The sequence below is a fragment of the Rhinoderma darwinii genome, chromosome 8 (genome assembly GCF_050947455.1).
Source record: "Rhinoderma darwinii isolate aRhiDar2 chromosome 8, aRhiDar2.hap1, whole genome shotgun sequence".
NCBI lineage: Eukaryota > Metazoa > Chordata > Amphibia > Anura > Rhinodermatidae > Rhinoderma > Rhinoderma darwinii.
The window spans coordinates 66,484,266-66,503,290 of NC_134694.1; the positions used below are offsets into that span (position 1 = coordinate 66,484,266).

General features: G+C 41.1%; 2 protein-coding genes across 6 annotated transcripts in view; one reads left to right on the forward strand and one right to left on the reverse strand.

Annotated features, from left to right (window-relative positions):
- Nucleotides 1–2,723: 2,723 nt before the first annotated feature.
- LOC142658695 (gap junction alpha-3 protein-like) lies at nucleotides 2,724–3,893 on the forward strand. The gene has a single exon (XM_075834298.1). It carries the CDS (start codon nucleotides 2,724–2,726, stop codon nucleotides 3,795–3,797), a length of 1,074 nt encoding a protein of 357 aa, XP_075690413.1. The 3' UTR covers nucleotides 3,798–3,893.
- Nucleotides 3,894–5,746: 1,853 nt separating this feature from the next.
- The window catches only part of ZMYM3 (zinc finger MYM-type containing 3), a 153,492-nt gene continuing 140,213 nt past the window's right edge, over nucleotides 5,747–19,025 (reverse strand). For all 5 annotated transcript variants that reach the window (XM_075835694.1, XM_075835692.1, XM_075835697.1 and 2 more), the window contains 11 exons: nucleotides 17,271–17,430; nucleotides 12,636–12,751; nucleotides 12,355–12,526; nucleotides 11,570–11,716; nucleotides 11,350–11,450; nucleotides 11,068–11,242; nucleotides 10,406–10,557; nucleotides 9,388–9,502; nucleotides 8,979–9,233; nucleotides 8,661–8,778; nucleotides 5,747–6,970 (listed from right to left, as the gene is read on the reverse strand). In XM_075835694.1, the coding sequence (XP_075691809.1) occupies nucleotides 6,772–6,970; nucleotides 8,661–8,778; nucleotides 8,979–9,233; nucleotides 9,388–9,502; nucleotides 10,406–10,557; nucleotides 11,068–11,242; nucleotides 11,350–11,450; nucleotides 11,570–11,716; nucleotides 12,355–12,526; nucleotides 12,636–12,751; nucleotides 17,271–17,430 (1,710 nt within the window). In that variant the 3' untranslated portion in view covers nucleotides 5,747–6,771. The remainder of the gene's footprint in view (nucleotides 6,971–8,660; nucleotides 8,779–8,978; nucleotides 9,234–9,387; nucleotides 9,503–10,405; nucleotides 10,558–11,067; nucleotides 11,243–11,349; nucleotides 11,451–11,569; nucleotides 11,717–12,354; nucleotides 12,527–12,635; nucleotides 12,752–17,270; nucleotides 17,431–19,025) is intronic.

The following is a 19,025-nucleotide window of genomic DNA, read 5'->3' on the forward strand; positions in this document are numbered from 1 at the left end:
AACCCTAACCTCTTAAGGCCCTTTTACACTCGCCAAACATGGAGCAAACAAGCGTCCACATAACGCTCGTTGCCGATAATTGCCGTGTGTAAAAAGGGCAGCGATCAGTAGATGAACGAGCAAACGCTCATTCATCTGCTCATCGTAGTTTTAAAAAAGTAAAACATTATCGTTGTTACAGGAGCAAATGAGAGCCGATCAACTAGCTGTCTTGTTGAGCGGCGCTCGTCGCACCAGACAAAATTGGCCAGCGTAAGAGGACCTTTAGATGCCACAGTCAAAAACGAGAGGGTTCCTGTAACAGCTAAAAGAAAGGTGTTTTCCCATAAACAATATTTATCACCTATCTACGGGACAGGTGATAAAGATCTGATTAGTGGAGGTCCGACCGCTGGGACCCCCACCAATCACGAGCTTACCTTGCTGTTCCTCGGCACCCCATAGGAATGGAGTGGTAGTGTGCATGCTTGGCCGCTGCTCCATTTATTTCTATAGGGCTGCTTAAGATTTGGCAGTCCCATAGCAATGAATGGAGTGGTGGGTGTGCATGCCCACCACCGCTCTATGTCTATGGGGCTCCCAGGAACGGCAAGGTAAGCTCCTGTGGATACGTGATAAAGATGGATTATGGAATAAGCCCTTTAATGAACTTAAAAAGACATACATTGCTAGCCTTGAACAGAACAATCGGAAAATAATATTTTGTAAGGAACTGATAACGTCAAGTTTACCAGCTGGATAAAAATAAAAAAATAGTTTGTTCACGGTCACTTGTAATAACCTATTTAATGACCCCCGGCAAGGAAATAGTCACAGAGGTGTTCCTGCTGTAAGAACCCTCAGCTATTAGTTGTTATGACTGATGGAAAACGGCCTTAAGCCTATATTTCTGTAGAATGAACCATTACGCCACGTTCCCACGTAGTGTAAATGCTGTGGAATTTCCCCAACAGAATTCTGTACGGAATTCCGCAGCCTTTACAGTAGCAACAAAGTGAGCGAGACTTGGAAAATCTCATGCCCACGAAGCGGAGATAAAAACGCAGCGAAAACGTTCAGAAAATTGAATTTTAAATCCACAGCATTTAAATTTATGCTGCGTTTGCGTTGATTTTCTGGGTTGAAATGGACTAAAAAAGCTTATACGTACCACTCGGGCGTTGTCATAGCAACACTTTCTTCTGTACTTTCATGCCAGCCTCCTGGGGTGAAGTTTCGTCCCATGTGACTGCACAGGCTGCAATAATCACATGGGCTGCAGTGTCATCCCAGGAGGCCGGACTGCAAGGAAAATGGAGGGACACATAGCCATGACTACAGCCAGGGTAAGTATAATTTTTTTTTTTCTAGCGCTGCCTTTTGCAGCGGAAATCCTGCCCAAAAAACCACACCACAATGTGCTGCGTTTTTTTTGGACGGAATGTGATGCGGGTTCGAGGTTGGAAATGCTGCGCAGTTTTTCAAAGTGCATCCGACATGTGGGAAGCCGGCCTAAGGGTGCAATCACATGTTGCAGATTTTGTTGCAGAAATTTCTGCAACTTAAAAACAGTTCTATTCACCTGAATGGACATGTTTCTAGAGCAGGTGCATTGTTTTTTGCAAATTTAATTCCGATGTATAGAAAGTATTTCCAACCACCAACAGTCTTATTAGATCCAATAAACCTCTCCTTCGTTGCTACACTTCATATGTCACTGCCAGCCTTGCAGTGGCCAAGGTCAGGGCACAAGTGGCTCCAGGGTCCCAAGCTACAAGGCCAAACTACAATCACCTGTCTCACAGCACTGCACACGGTCTAACAACACTGTAAATGGCAACAACTCTCCCCCTTATATCTTTCCTATCTTCCTCTGACCCCTAATAAACTATCTTCTTGTCGCACAGCACCATTACGTCAGCGTCGGGCTCTAAATGGGCCCAATCAGACGTTCAGCCCCTCCTCTTGCAGCGATGGCATGGACTGAGGGCACAGCTGCGTACAACAGCCTGCCAGCCTTCGATTACCAATAGCAAAAGGTGAGCATAATGGTAACATGAAGCACCTGAAGTGTTACATGCAGACTTAAAGGCATATAGACATAATTTACGTAAGGGGAGGGAATGTTAGATTAACCACAGCCCCGTAGGTTATATCACTCCCACTTGTAGGGGCAGTGAAATCCAATAATGATGTTGTTTGATGTTAGAATACAGAATAGCGGTTAATGAATTTCCCTAACAATAAAAAGATGTGCTACATAAATAGGATGAAAGTCTTTGCCACAAACAACGGATACAATACAGGAAACAGACGGTAAAGCGAATGACTGACGGACCACCAACGCATGCACGTCCAGCTCCCTTACTTAACAGTGTAAGCAAAATAAAGCCGACACTTGTGACGTGCTCTGGAAGGAGAGGCTTAGAAATTCCACAGCTCAGTGCAAGTATATTTAGAAAAAAAAACGACTCTAAAAATAACAAGTAATACACGAGGGGTGGGGGTTGTTCAGGGTAGCGATGAGACCTCATGCCAATACTCAGAAGGTGGACAGATAGGAAGACCCCTTAGACGCAGAACAAAAAGCACAGAAGAGACTAGCTGCAGGGCTCAGCGTCTACTGTAGGTAAGTAACACCGCTGAATTGTTTTCATGTTTTTTGGAAGAACGAACAGAATATGACAAGCACCACGAATAACGTTTTGCTTTTCTACTAGGGGGGAGATGTGACCAATGCTCAAATGGGAGACTGGAACTTGCTAGGAAAACTTCTTGAGAAAGCACAAGAACATTCTACAGTCGTGGGCAAAGTCTGGTTAACAGTCCTGTTTATTTTCCGAATACTTGTCTTAGGATCAGCAGCGGAAAAAGTTTGGGGAGATGAGCAGTCTGGCTTCACCTGCGATACAAAACAACCTGGTTGTCAGAACGTGTGCTATGATAAAACATTCCCAATTTCACACATTCGCTTTTGGGTGCTTCAGATTATTTTTGTATCAACGCCAACCCTCATTTACCTAGGACATATCCTACACCTTGTACGCTTAGAAGAAAAGCAGAGGCTAAAGGAAAAGTTACGTCAAAGCAAGGGAAGCCCTGAGAGTGACAAACAGTTACTCCTTGAGCCAACAAAACCCTCAAAACCACCACTCAAAGATGAAATGGGCAAAGTGCGTTTGCGAGGGGCACTTCTAAGTACATACGTTTTTAACGTTCTTTTCAAAACTTTATTTGAGGTAGGATTCATTGTGGCCCAGTATTTTCTGTATGGATTTCAGCTGCAGCCACTCTACACCTGTAGCCGCTGGCCTTGTCCGAACACTGTGAATTGCTACATTTCACGTCCTACAGAAAAGACGATATTCATTCTCTTCATGTTGGCGGTAGCATGCTTGTCTCTGCTGCTCAACTTGATTGAGATTTACTATCTGGGATTCACTAAGTGCAGACAAGGCCTATCAGGCTCACATTATGAGTCCGTGGCCAAACTTCCAACAAAGACTGGGAGCATCACTCATACGCATATTATTCCACATTACCCCCTCTACTCTCCTTCTGAGAAAGGATCCAGTTTTAACCCCTCTCTGCCATTTCCCCTCTCCTCCAGTAAGAACACACCATCTGCCATAGATAGTAGCCAGGCTGCAAGGAAGCAAAACCGAGAGAACCAAGCTGTTGAACGGAATGGTATTCCAGAGATGAACGTCGCACTAGAGAGTGGAAGTGAACTGGATCATCACGAACAGCAGAGGATGCAAAGCAGAACCAGCAGGCAGAGTAGCACCAGATCAAGGCCAGGGGTGCTTGCAGTGTAAAACGCTGCACATGTGGGGTTAAAGCATGACGAAAATGAAACACCACATGTTTTTAGTCTGTGACTATTAATGATATAGAAGAGGGGGTAAGCATGTCTGTACAAATTTCATGGTATTTAAATATTTATAAAATGTAATAAATATTTCAGCTGAAGTGACTTTCACTCCAAGGTATCAATTTGGTTTAAACCATAACAGGCGGTCACACTATATACACAGTAGATCTTCTCTGTGTAAAAGAGGCAATTGATAAATGCATAAGTAGGTAATTGGAACACTAGCAAATTTATACAAATTCTGCAAAACCAGATAACGTGCTTAAAGGGAACGCATCTCCTGTATTTTTTATTTTACTCAAAACTAGATAGTGAATATCTTTTTTTTCATTCTATTTTCTGTACATGATTATGGGGGCAGCCATCTTTCCCGAGCTGCTGCTTATAGCATTTAGAGATGTGCTTCACAGCAGCCACATGAAACATAAGAAACAATAGTCCACAGCTGAGCCATTGCATTCTATGGGAGAGTTTTCTAGGCATGCAGTTACCTGTGGAGAGGTCATTGTGCAGAGATGGGAGCTGTGTCCATCACCATTTGTCATGGTTGATACCATCTTTATTATTGTAATGCTGCCTGTGATAATAAGAGGACTGCTGAGAAGTGATCTCTACAGAAGAGGACGTGTCAGTCTATTGTGAGGCTCAGTGGTCAGAGTGAGAAATGCAAGACTTTATAATTGTGGTTTTTTTAAAAAAAAAAAAAATATATAGGTAATCACATAGAAAATGAAGCAGGTAAACCAAAGCAGTATATATTATGTCTTAAGTATGCATATTTAAAGCTTCCACTGCAGGGGATGCTCAACTCCATCCCTATATTATTCAGGTGCTCAAATTACTACGTTTTAGCTCTGCCCTAGCTACTATAAGGCTTCATCCATACATTGCCGATTTAGTCAGTATTTTGAAGCCAAAACAAAGACTCGATCCTAAACACAGGGAAAATATAATGGAAAGCTATACTGTAGAGAAAAGCGGTAAAGAAGAACTCCTTCAAAGTGAAAATCAGTGTTTCTTTATCCAAGGTTTAAAGCTATAAAAGTATAACGCTATAAAACGATGATTTTCACTTGGAAGTAGTCCTGCTTCACGGCTTCTCTCTACTGGAGATCTGGGTGGGGTAGGGCCGGACCCCTTGGAGCTTAGCACCCGCATCACTCTACAGTGCTGCTCTGCTTTCTACAAGTTTTTGAATAATGGAAAGATGTATATTTCTCTTCAGTTTGTAAGTATTTTGCGTCTGTATATTGAAGCCAAAATCAGGAGTGGATGCAAAGCAATGTGTGAATGAGGCCTAAAGCTAACAGGTACAATAGATGGTGAGCATAATGGCACAGCAGCCCTGGGTGTGTATGGGAGAGGCCATGTGTGTAAAAGGCAGTGTATAGTATTATGTTCCAAGAAACAGATATTCATAATAAAGGATAAGGACGTGGTGAGAACAGATAACCTCACTATTAGGAGAAAGGCAAATGTACAATTTATTTCATAGCTGATTGCAGCTAAGCAAAACACATTTTGTTTTTTCTTAGGTCTCACTGATATTACACAATCATCAAATCTTCGCACCTATACATAGTATCTGTAGGGTTCTATGTGGTAAGCACACAGTGTTCACGCACTGCTTGTACTGAAGTTTATTCTGGGAGATGCATGTGTGAGGACAGCAGCTGTGTGCACACTGGTCTATAGAGACTGCTGGGCGGGCAGTAGCAGACATAGGGCAGTTTTACAGCAGGTGAAGGATGCAATATGGATAGTGGCAGCACTCTCAGTACCTGATACTTGAAAACACACCAGATTCTGCAAGCATAGGCTCTCCGTACCCTAGATGCGGCTAAGATTGACAAAACCCAACATACACTTAGGCAATTCATATCCACTCGCAGAGGAAATTAAAATCTTTATTTGCAATGAAACTTTCCCACAAACAGGGCTGTCCAGGACCTAGCACATGAAAATTGAGAACATGGGGCGAGTGCGGAGGGCACACGCATAAAAACAGTATGTACATATTTGAAAAGCAGCCAAACCATTGAACAGGTTAAAAAAAAATATCAGAAGAGAAAAGAAGTGTCTCAAAAAAAAAAAAAGCCCAATCATGATTTTGCATGAACAGTCTCCTTTTAATAAAAAGGGCCTTGGCAGGGGATTGGTCACCTATGACGACACAAAAGCATGAAAGATGTTGGTTCAGGCTATCCCATTATTAAGACTGAAGAAGGTTACAACCCTGTCTTTTCTTAAAGTATGAAAGTTAAAGTGGAGTTACAAGGACACTTGCTGGTCAATGGTAGAATTACAATGTAAAGTTTAAACCAATGAAGGAGACCGCGTAAAGACTTGTGATAGTGATCATTAGAAAGAATGAGTGTCAGCTGCAGAAACAATGTGATGTTTTGGAAGAAGCTAGTTAAGACCTCTATAAGGCTCATCTATCAGTGAGGGTGTATGAAGGAACACCAAGTTAAAAACTTATAGGGAACAAATACCTTATACATGTTGTAATTAAGTGCATTGACAGATGGGATAATGTGATTCAGAAGCAGGAAAGCCTACTATGTATCGGAGTAATACTAAATTCTCCATGACTCTGGTCCTATTGGCCCTAACCCAACCGCATCTAAAAAAAAACAAACACAAAAGTCCGCAGCCCACTGTCACTCTCACTTGCCCTCCTATGATGTAGAGGATGTGAGGACAGAACATTGATAGATCACTCTGCAACATAAAGCTTTTGGGAAGGCGTGATGGGGAAGAGTGTCCAGCACTTTTTTGTGCTCAAGTCTGTGGTAGATGAATTCCCAAAATGAAGTCCTTTATCTTCTCCATTGGTCTAGAAGTTCAGAATGCCATGTATGGTGAGCTTACAATCCATTAGAACTTATCATTGTTCAACCCACCCTCACGTATATTTAATCAGTGTCCTCGCCTATACTGCCCCCTCGTAACGGTTCTTCATACACCTCTCTCACAGCTAAAATACGGCTCAGCATACTCTGCAACATGCTTTTGTCCATTGGAATAACAGAGTACCAAAGAGGAGATTCTGCCACACATGATCGCTCAGGCTGCAAGTAGAATACATCAGAACGGTTTCGAAGATTATCAGGACTGTTGAAATGACAAAAAAAAAAAAAAGTTACTTGGAAAAATTATAGCATTAAGTGAAATTATATATCGATGGGAACAGTGACATGACCCTCTAAGACCCCGACATGTAGCACAGAATTCTGGATAGTTAGCTGATAATTAAAAGGCTCTGCCCTGCTTTAAAGAGATATTCCCATTGTGTATAGTTATGGCATATCACTAGAATACGACAATACAGAATGATTGGCGGGTAGTCTGACCTCTAGGGCTCCTGAGAAGCATAGGGACCGAGGTCACATTGGCCTTTCTCCAGCACAACAGCAGTTCCCGCCACCCACTCTGCACGTAACTGCAATACAACTTGATTCAAGTAAATAGGGATGTACTGCAGTTCCCTGCAGAGTGGGAGCTCAGGAGCGTCATTGTGCAGGTAAAAATGGAAGGGAGCCACAGCGCTGCTGATATGCCATCATTAATTATGGTGAGGAAACCCCTTCCCGCCGCAGCCATTTTTCTAAATTTCGCTTTCATTTTTTTCCTCCCCACCTTCCAAAAGTAATAACTTTTTTATATTTTTGTTGACGTAGCTGCATGAGGGCTTGTTTTTTTGCGGGACGAGTTGTAGATTTTCACAACACCATTTATTGTACCATAAATATAGTGGGAAAAAAAAACCTGTTGGTTGGAATAAGCAGATTCCTCAATCTTTTGGGATGTTTGATTATTACGGCGTTCACCGCGCGGTAAAAATCGGCACGTTAACTTTATTCTGCAGGTCAATACAATTACAACGATACCAAATTTCTATATATCTTTTTTTATGTTTCACTACTTTTACAAGGAAAAAACGGAATGTTAAAAATAAAATTTGCGTTTTGTGGCCATATTCTGAGAGCCAACATATTTTTTTTTTCTCGTCGATTGAGCAGTATTAGGGCTTGTGTTTTGCGGGTCGAGCTGGAGCTTCTATCTGTTCCATTTTGTGGTACACAAGACTTTTTGATTACTTTTATAAAAAAATTTGTGGGAGCTGAAGTGGCCAAAAAACAGCAATTTTAGCAGTTTAATTTTTTACAGCGTTCCCCAGGTGGACTAAATAATGATATATTGTAATAATTTGGACTTTTATGGACGCAGCGATACTAGTTATGTTCATTTTACTGTATCTAACTTTTTTTTTTTTACTAGTCCCCCTAGGGGACTTGAACCAGCGATTGTTGAATCGCTTGCATGACTTACTGCAATACTGATGTATTGCAGTATATCATTATACTGACAGTCTCCTATGAAGCGCAGCCGGTACCAGGGCTTCATAGGAGTACAAAGATATCAGGCCCCCAAGCTGCCATGTCAACCATCGGCACCACTCGATCGCATTTCTCGGGAGGCATTACAACATTAAAGGGAGGAGCCCCTTTGTTTCTAACCACTTAAATGCTGCAGTCGCTATTGACCATTTAAGGGGTTAAACGAGCAGGACCGCGCTCGAACGGGATTCCGCTCGTTACACTGAAGTGTCGGCTGTAAAAAGTTGTCGCAACGCCAGTTCTGAGCCCACTTACACAAACCCCCCCCCCCCCCCTCCACCACGGCTCACTTCGGGAAGGGGTTAAAAGTGTTTTTCAAAGTAGAGCCATCTCAGAGGTTTCAGTGATCAGGTGGAAATCGCCTGTATGCAGTGATAGACACAACTTATGTTAGAAAGTCATACCATTTAGAAAGGTAAAACTCATAAAACTTGACAGGGCACCGTAGAGGGTTCATCTTATTCTCATGCTGCTCCATTAACGGTTGCTGATCATCCTCACGCTTCCGCTTAGCTAAACTTTCTTGGGAACCCAAAGCACAAAGAAAAAAAAAAGTCATTCTCGCAGTATCACATACTATTCAGTGCACGGGTGAAGACAAAAATAACTAATTCAAGGAGGAAGCAGCTAGTTGAATGCATCCACTAACAAAAAAAACACAGACAAAGCGAACCATTTCATAAAGGAGAATTACAGGGAGTTGAATGTTCAATGTGACATACCTCTGCCTTTCTTTTGACGCACAGGAGGATAGTATCTGACGCTCACTACTTTTGAAGTTCCTCTGCTGGTCGTGCACTTGCGGGAATGTCTGATAACATTGGTAAAGGACAGCTGCATGTGCTCCTCTGCGGTGCGCAGGCCAAAGAATTTGGTATTAAAGAACATGAGTGTGTTCAGGAGCACATAGGGAGAGTAGACGCCCAGCTGTTTACAGTCCCACAGATGTTCTTCTTCCACTCGTGAGAATATTAGCCCTGAAATTTGGAACATGTCAGGTAGAAATTCTAAAAGCCCTAATCTGTATAAAATCTACCAGCACATATATTAGCAGAGCGCCCCCCCCCCCCCCCCCCCCCAAGCTTTATATGTGTTGAGTCTATATTAACAGCATTAAACCCCATTTCTTACTACTGGGTGCCAGGCTCCGGTGCCACGAAGTCAATATCTTATTCAGTTCTTGAACGAAGGTCAGGTAATACAGGTCAGTAAAAATGTTCACCATCCGGTTATTTTCGAGGAGGTACTAGGTAAAGAAATAACAAGAAAATGCATATGAATGAATTAACCTTCAGTTCAGATAAAAGACGATTACATTAATAAGACTATAGCAATGGCTTTACACGTTTTATTCATTCAGTGTGAGCGAACCATTACAAATACTGTCTATGCTACAAAGTTAACATGTCTATGGTCTTTTATATGTCTAATGAGGTTTTTTTCTTTTTACGTTTTTACAGTGAAGATTGAATAAATAACATTAACATACTTTTGACGGGTTTAAAAGGCCCAAGTTTATATTGCGTTTTTGGATCTCATTTTGACATGGAAACCGCCCAAAAGCTCCCTTTGTTGATTTAAATGGGAGCTAGGGAAGTTTTTTTTCGGGCACTTCGTCTGCTTTCTCATGCCCTGTCTTTGAGTGGTTTCCACTTCTGAACCTCCATTGAAATCAATAGGAGGTCCGACCGTTCATCAGAAACACCCTGTTTTAGGTGCTCTGTAATGAACCTACCATTGGCAAACGCCAAACGATGGAATAATTTGCATCCTTTAGAACACTTACTATTTGTAAACGCCCTACGTAAAATCACATGCAAGCATTATAATAAAAAGATTTAAAGATGGACGTTCACAGAATCATAGCATGTAATTCTCCATATTTTGTTTTAAATTAATGGAATGTGATGTAATGGATTTTAAAACAGAAAAGTCAGATTGGTGGGGTCTAAACTAAAAATCTTCACTGATCCAAAGAACAAGTACTCCAATTGTAGGGCTGCGGAGGCCATTATTGGTCTCTGTATCTGCTATTAATTTCCATGCAAAAATGACAACTTTTGCATGGAAAATAATAGTTATAAAAAGTGGCACACAAACTCAATGAAGAAAAAACAAAAACAATCAAAAAATAAAAGCACCGTCTCACCTGTTGGATGCCTAGGCACAGGTAGAAAATGCTGTCTGGCTCATATCGTTCACCATTTGGTCGGGTTATCTCTTTCACAAATTGAGCTAAACCATAGTTAAGTTCAGCTGCTGTACAGGCCAATATGTCTTCTTTTATACGCATCGGTTTAGCTACACAAAAGAAACAAATACTTATATGAATAAAAAGTATATATATTGTGTATTTGACAATCTAATAAATATATGGGCTGGACAAACCATGTGACCATTTAGGACTACAAAATCCTCCCTGGCTACCACATTTTGAACCTATTCTTTCAGCGATCGCTGTCGTATACATGGATCCAGGCAGTTACTGACAGCATTCAGCTCTCTTTTGGCAGATATGGTAACACACCAACTGCCAGGTAAAGAAAGCACACAACGGTTGTTAGATGACAGCTGTTGTGTGCTCCTCCTGCATCAATCTCTGCAAGCAAAAAAAATAGTTGCTGCAGCCAGGAATAGGCTGCTGAAATAACTTCCTACTAGCAGAAGGTACACAGAGTAGAAAAAAGGGGGGGGGGTCTCCTGCTGTAAACTACAGGGGGAAGGGGGGAATAGCTGTGAAAACACGAGGAAAGGGGGAACTGCTGTAACAGGGGGAGGGGAACTTCTGTAACAAAATTATTTTGTACTTACGGCCAAATCTTAATTCCTCTCCTTTGCTTGGCTCACCCCCTTCATACTTTCGCTGCACCCAAGACTTCCAAGCATTTACACCATAAGTAAAACTGAGATTTGTAGTGCTTCGCTGGCTAAGGAGGGAGTCCTGAGAGCTGCTTTCTTTTTCAGATAAAAGCAAGCGCTTTGGACCCTGTTATGAGTGGAAATGTAAATGAATAATGTAAATCTATGCTTCAATAGAGAACAGTTCACAATGCAATCATTCATTTGCAATAAAGACATTTGAGAAACCCTCACCTTTCTTAAAACTCGAGAAGCATCTTGCTCGGTAGCATCATCAGAGCTCACTAAACCGCAATCTAGCAGGAAATCCACACTCTGATTTATGTCTGCAGAATCTGAACATATAAGCCATACAGAAAGAAAAAAAATAAAATAAATAGCTTGTATAATGTGACCGAGGGACAGTTATGAACCAGTATGGACTGTGATAATAGCTGTAGTAAGAAAAGCTTACTTTTTGGGAAGTCAGCCTCCAAGTCCTGCCCTGGTTCTTCTAACACGTTCGCCATCTTAACAGCCATTGCCAGTACATCATCTCGTGTAGGCCCAAAGAGATCACAGTCTTCCAAAAGACCCTCAGCACTTTGGTCACTGGAAAGCTCTATAGAAGAACATGGCTGTGCTGAATAGGTGACAATGTTCCTACAGCAGCACATTTCTACATAACGTGATCTCATGTATGAAGACTTAACAGTAAAACTTGGGCAGTGTGGTCTGGATTCCGGGGTGGTACTGATCTACCTCTCTGGCTGGCTGGAAGGTTCTGAGCAACTTCTGTGATCCTACTCCATGCGCTATGTGTGTCTGTGTTTCCCTTTGTTGTCTGATGTCTTGTGTTGGTGTTATATTATATTTGTGGCACTTATACGCACCAACTCTTACTTTACCGGGGCCTGGTCCCCATATTTACTTATTTTACTATCTTGATGTGAATATGGTACAGTTAGTACCACTGTTTTTTGATTTATACGCACTTTAGATGGCTGGGAGGGTACCTCCCATTGTGTCCATGCATTTTATATACTGTTCATATACTGTAAAAATCTGTATTTTTTTTATATTGCGTACAAATCTTTCTGCCAATATTGTACAATGTTCTATATGCTGTAATCTTTTTGCATAATAAAAATCTTGATAAAGAAAAAAAAAAAAGACTTAACAGTACAATTTCATCATTAAAAGGTTCAGCATTTCTCAACTTTATTTAAAAATGTAATTTTCCTCAAAATGGGATCTTACCACACAAGTCAGAAGATTTGTCCAGCCCTTCTGCCTCTGCAATCATTTCAGCCATGGCCAGAATATCAGCTTCTAATGGGTTGGAAGGAATTTTCACTTTCAGTTCCTCAATGGTTTCCACAATTTTATCAGTATTTTCCAAGGTGGTAGGTAGCAGCAGGGGTACAGGCACCTAACGCGATAATAGTGGCAGGAAAATTGACAACACTATACAAAGTTAAAAGGAGCGATATGAGAAATAATATAAGGAACAAAAACGAGTGGAACAAAAAACTACTCACCGGAATAGGGATAGAGAACGGAACAGGCACTTTTTGAGAGTATAAATTCATAGGTACTGGCACAAATATGGGCACAGGGATAGGCAACAAAATAACCTGTGGTTTCCAATCTTCATCTACAGCAGAAACCGATACAATATAAAAAAGAAACATTAATCTACATATTAATATAGGCCGGGCATAGCAATGTTTTGCAGAATAAAGGTATAGTTAACCCTTTCATGCCGACAATCTGTAGATTCACGTCCTATTCGCATATACCCCATGCCGATAGGACGTGAATCTGCAGACCTCTGGTTCTGCCGGCATAGCGCTGGGGAGATCGCTCTGACGCCAGTGGTGTCAGTGTCCCCGGCTCCACAGCAACCTGTTCTCTGACAGCCAAACCGATTGGTTCGGCTACAGAGAATATGATCACCGTTATTAACTGCTTCCTGACCGCCCACAGTAAATTCACGTTGGGCGCTTGCTGGGCTCTGTGCAGCGCCAACGTGAATTCACAGTGGGTGTTAAAACCTAGGTAGTGTAATGTATTATAGCAGCCATCAGTGCTGCAGGTCTTCAAGTAAAAAAAAAAAAAAAAAGTAATAGTGTTTTATAAAAGTGTAAAAACAAGTTATAAGTTCCAAAAACAAAAAATGCTTTTTTTCCTATAAGTCTTTTATTATAGGGAAAAAAAATTAAACCATTAAAAAAAGAACACATATGGTACCACCGCGTTCGTAACGACCCAAATTATAATATTATTTTTCCCAAAAGCGCAAAAAATTAAAAAACAATGCTAGCATCACTATTTCTTTGGTCATCAGTCCCTCCCAAAATACAGAATAAAAAAAAAAGCGATCAAAAAGTCGCATGTTCCCCAAAATACCAATAAAAACTACAACCCGTCCCGCAAAAAAAAAAGCCCTTACAGCTGTTTTGACTGAAAAATAAAAAAATTATGGCTCTCAGAATATGGTGACAAAAAATAAATAATTTTATAGAAAAGTGATTTTATTGCGCAAACGCCACAAAACATAAAAAAAACTATATACATATGGTATTGCCGTAATCACACCGACCTGCAGAAGTAAAATGTCATTTATAGCGCAGTGATTACTGTATAAAAAAAAAAAAGAAGGACTAAAAACATTGTCAAAGTGTATGGTTTTTTTTTTGGTCACTAAAATGGTACCAATGAAAACTAAAGATTGTAATGTAATAAATAAGCCTTCACACCGCTCCGGTGGGGAAAAAATAAAAAAAAAGTTCTGGCGCTCAGAATATAGCGACAGAAATTGCGCAGTGTCCAAAAGCGGATAAGATTGGGCACCATTTATCAGTGCGACACTAGCCACACATCTATGAATTATTTATTTACCCCATTATTATACCCTCTTATTATGCCCTGATTTTCTTTGCCCAGCTTACATATGCCCCCACATTATAAACTGAAATACCAGCAAAACTCCAAAACAGAACTACAAAATCTGCCCGCCAAAAGCCAAATGGCGCGCCTTCCCTTCGGAGCTCTGCCGTGGGTCCAAACAGCAGTTTATTACCACATATGGGGTATTGCCGTAATCGGGAGAAAAAGCTTTACAATTTGTGGGGTGCTTTTTATTCTTTATTCCTTGTAAAAATTTTAAAAAAATTCTATATTTTCAGAAAAAGTAGATTTTCATTTTTACAGACATATTCCAATAAATATAGCAACTGTGGGGTCAAGATGCTAACTATACCCCTAGATAAATTCTAAAAAAAGGAGGCCTCATAATCCACTAGGTGCTCCTTTGCTTCTGAGGCCGGTGCCTCAGTCCATTATCACACTAGGGCCACATGTGGGATATTTCTAAAAACTGCAGAATCTGGACAATAAATATTGAGTTGCATTTCTCTGGTTAATTTTGGCAAAAAAAAAATGGAATTTGTAAATTTCACCTCTACTTTGCTTTAATTCCTGTAAAACGCCTAAAGGGTTAATACACTTTCTGAAGGCTGTTTTGAATACATGGAGTGCAGTTTTTAAAATGGGGTGATTTATGGGGTCTAGCTAGTACAGAAGGCCCTCAAAGCCACTTCAGAGCTGAACTGGTCCTTGACAAAATAGCCATTTGAAATTTTCTTGAAAATGTGAGAAATTGCTGCTCAAGTTCTAAGCCTTGTAATATCCAAGAAAAATAAAATAATGTTCAAAAAACAATGCAAATATAAAGTAGACATATGGGGAATGTTAATTAGCAACAAATTTGTGTGGTATTACTATCTGTTTTACAAGTAGATTGCAAAAATTATAACTTTTCTAATTTTAAATGTAAACTTTCTTTACATTTTGGTGTTTTTCACAAATAAGCTATGAATTTATTGACCAAATTTTTCCACTAACATAAAGTACAATATTTCATGAGAAAACAATCTCTGAATCGCTTGGTTAGGCAAAAGCATTCCAGATTTATTCCCACATAAAATGACATGTCAGATTTGAAAAAATGGGGCTGGTCATTGAGGCATCGATGACCCTTGTTCCTGAAAGGGTTAAACCCAAATTATTGTGTAAAGCGGAGTGCTGGTCACAACCTAAGATGAACTTTAGAAAGTTCTTGGAAGTGATGGATACAGCCCATCACAGGAGCTGCCAAACTTATGGTCACCAACCTGACTGCTTATTTTAGCAGGACTGGATACCAAAATAAGGGCCTGATGGCTCTAACAAGGCATCCAATAAGTGCTAAAAAAAAAAAATCTTCCTCTGATTAAAGAAATAAAAAAACCTCTACATCACCATGACAACATTTTAGACTTAGGGCCTGTTCACATCTGCGTCGGTGGCCCTATTAGGGGCCTCTGCTGCAGAATCCGCCAAAAATACCGGAAACAATAGCGCAGCATGGAGTCAACAGGGAGACTTGTATCAACCCCGTTTCCCAGCTGAAATGGGAAAAAAATAACGAACATAAAAAAATCTTAAAGACCGATCTGCTGCATTAGCAGGAGCGTCTGCCTCCTACGGACACTAAGCCAAGACTGAATAGCTCAATGTCTGTGGGCAATATCCTGTAGGAGTCACTATCAATTATCAGTGTCAAGCATCCTAGTGGCAACAGCATATACCCACAGTCTGTGTCCCCGTCCCCCCCACTGTAACGAACGAGAAATACATGTTCTGAGCTGTGCCATCAGCATGCCATAACTCTACGGCAAATTGTGAAAACCCTTGCTTAACTCCACGTCAAACGTCAGCAAGGGGTTAAAGGGATCCGAAGTTCAGTTTCTTTGATGCAGTGCTCCAAATCTGCTTTCCTTCACACTACCATAGAGCTAACAATATCATTCTAATTCCCCACAGCTACCACGGGGAGGTCATTGAAGTTATACAGCTCCTATTGAATTTCATATGAACTAAGCACCTCCTTGTGGCTGCAGAGTATATGGCTATGCAGGGGAAAAAAAGGCTATTTTTTTTTGAATAACTGAGCTCCAAATCCTATTAAGATATATTAGGAAATTAATCAGCACAGAATTTTGGAAAAATGTTATTACGTTCAAAGTTTCCTTAATCCAGAGAGTAAGGCTATGTTCACACGGAGTATTTTGCTGAGTTTTTTGACGCGGAAACCGCATCGCAAAACTCGTCAAAAACGGCCCGAGAACGCCTCCCATTAATTTCAATGGGAGGCGTCAGCGTCTTTTTCCGGCGAGCAGTAAAACTGCCTCGCGGGAAAAAGAAGCGACATGCCCTATCTTCGGGCGCTTCCGCCTCTGACCTCCCATTGACTTCAATGGGAGGCAGAGAAAGCGTATTTCGCGCTGTTTTATGCCCGCGGCGCTCAATGGCCGCGGGCGAAAAACGGCACGAAAATCTCCGCCAAAATCGGCGTGCAGGGAGAGGAAAATCTGCCTCAAAGTTCCAAACGGAATTTTGAGGCAGATATTCCTCCTCCAAAATACTCCGTGTGAACATAGCCTAAGAACTGTTCAGCGGGTCAAGCAGAGCAAAACGTGAGTGTAAATATTTTTTACTTCTTCCTTGGTTTATAAATCAGCTGTACTATTCCCTTTCAAGTTCTCAATAACCTGTTCGATGTTTCCAATTATCTGTAAATTCACAGACAGTCTGTAAAAATAGGGAACTATTGTCCACGGTCTGTACTAAAAGAAATGACCAATCTGATTTTTTTTTTATTATTATGGTGGAGGATCTTGTGCAGATTAAATGGTCATTTTACAGTTCACAGCAAACGCTGTTAATGGGTTCAGAACCCGTAATCTCCGCTATAAACAGATAAATATTGCTTATCTTTATCACTCATTTTTGGCTTTCCAATATGTTAATAAAACCAGTGGCATTAGTCACACATCGGCTCCAATATAACAGTATCCGTTACGGCTACATCATGAAAAGGGTCATGAGCGTTCATGGCTTATCCGTTAAACAGATCCAATTATAGCCTATGGGTGACGGATGTCACTGTTAAGTATCTGTCACCACAAAATTTAATGTACTTATCAGTTGCTTTTCCCGACGTATACGTCAAATGTAGGCAAAAAACCATGGTGTGAACACAGCCTAAGTGGGGAACACAAGTGTACATATTCCTTTGATTGATTGTTCATAAAACCATATGCAAAGCTTTTTTTTCCTTATCCACTTACCTGTCTGACAGTCTTTGCTTTTGGTTTCCACTCGACAGGACACCCCACGATTCTGCATTAATGGTTTACACATAGCAGCCTTATTTTTACGTGGTACGCTGGGACTAGGAGGTGGTGGTGGAGCAGGGGCAGTCTGTGGCGAGTTTGGTTTTGGCGATGCCTAAAATGATCAGATGGTTACATACACACCTTTATGAAGTTCATACACAGAACATTATTATGACAGATTTCTTCATTGCAAAACAATTTTACTTGTAACCAAAGGGGAAAGAACAATATTTTTCTTTGAGGACACGAAGATTATGACATGGCATAGTCCTTAAAGGTACTTCAGAGAAACTCAAGTTCAGGACCTCCAAGTTAGGCCCCATGCACACGACCGTGCCCGCAATCACAGCCCGCGATTGCGGGCACGGCCGGCCGCCGACTGCCGCATTTTCGGGACATGCTCCCATACAAAGTATGGGAGCACGGCCCGCAAAATGCAAAAGAATGGACATGTTCCATAATTTCCGGAACATTTCCACGGCACGGACACCCTTCCGTAGTGCTACGGAAAGGTGTCCGCGTTCAATGAAAGTGAATGGGTCCATTTTTGCGGACCGCAAAAACTGAGTTTTTTTTTTACGGTCGTGTGCAAGGGGCCTTAGTGTTTTAAATGGAAGGTGTCATGAATTATTTTTATTTTTTTATCATATTGCTTTTAATATGATATTAACATAAATTTTATTTATTTGTGTTCTCGTGTTCTACTTTTACTTCTCTATGGCGGCTGCCATTTTTTTTTCATCTCTGTATGTGTCGATTAACGACACATACAGAGATGGAATACGGCATATACAACCCAATAGAGAATGCGAACGGGAGCCGTTCCATTCACTGCAGTGTACGCCGTCTTGTGTGGCAACGGCGCATGCGCTGCTCCCACAGAGACCAAAATGAAGCTCATTCGCAGAACAAAATCCGGCGCCATTTTCTTGTGGACCGGAAGCCGCTGCCGGACAGTAAGATGACGGCTTCCGGCCATATGTTCAAGGAAGCGAATGCGCAAGGAAGAGGAGCGGAGACGGCAGGAGAAGGTAATTGATGTTTGTGTATGTGATGTGTGTATTATGTTCGTGTTATACTGTCTGCTGATCACTGTATATAATCCTCCTACACTGTGCAGTCGCTCAGAAAATGGCGGGACACAATGTAGGAGGTTTGAAGATTGAAACCCCTCTTTCTCCTGGCACTAGCCAGAATAAGGGAGGGGGGATTGTGTGAGGACACTAGAGAGAGTGTCTACCCCAAATTTGCAGCATAAAGCAATGAGGTTGCTTTACCACATTGACCATGCTGCAATTTTGGGAACTGCTCCCTCTAATGCTCAGCACATGGAAATGTTATAAATTAGAATCTAATTTATAATATTTCCTGACTTGTGAAAAAATTAAAACATGTAATCACTTAAATAATAATTGTTTAACTAAAAAAAAAAAAAAAAAACTATCGACACATTCCCTTTAAGAAACGGCACCAATGCCACAAGAAATACTACAAAGATAGCGGGAGCTTAAAGAGGCTCTGTCTCCTACATAAAGGAGATGGGCGCTATAATTTAGGTGACAGCAGTGCCCAAGTGGACGTGTTTTTACTTCAGACCAAGTGGGCATTGTACAGAGTATATGACGCTGACCAATCAGCATCAAGCACTTCTCTCCATTCATTTAGTCAGCGCATAGTGACACTGGGTTGTTCACGATGTGCTGTCTT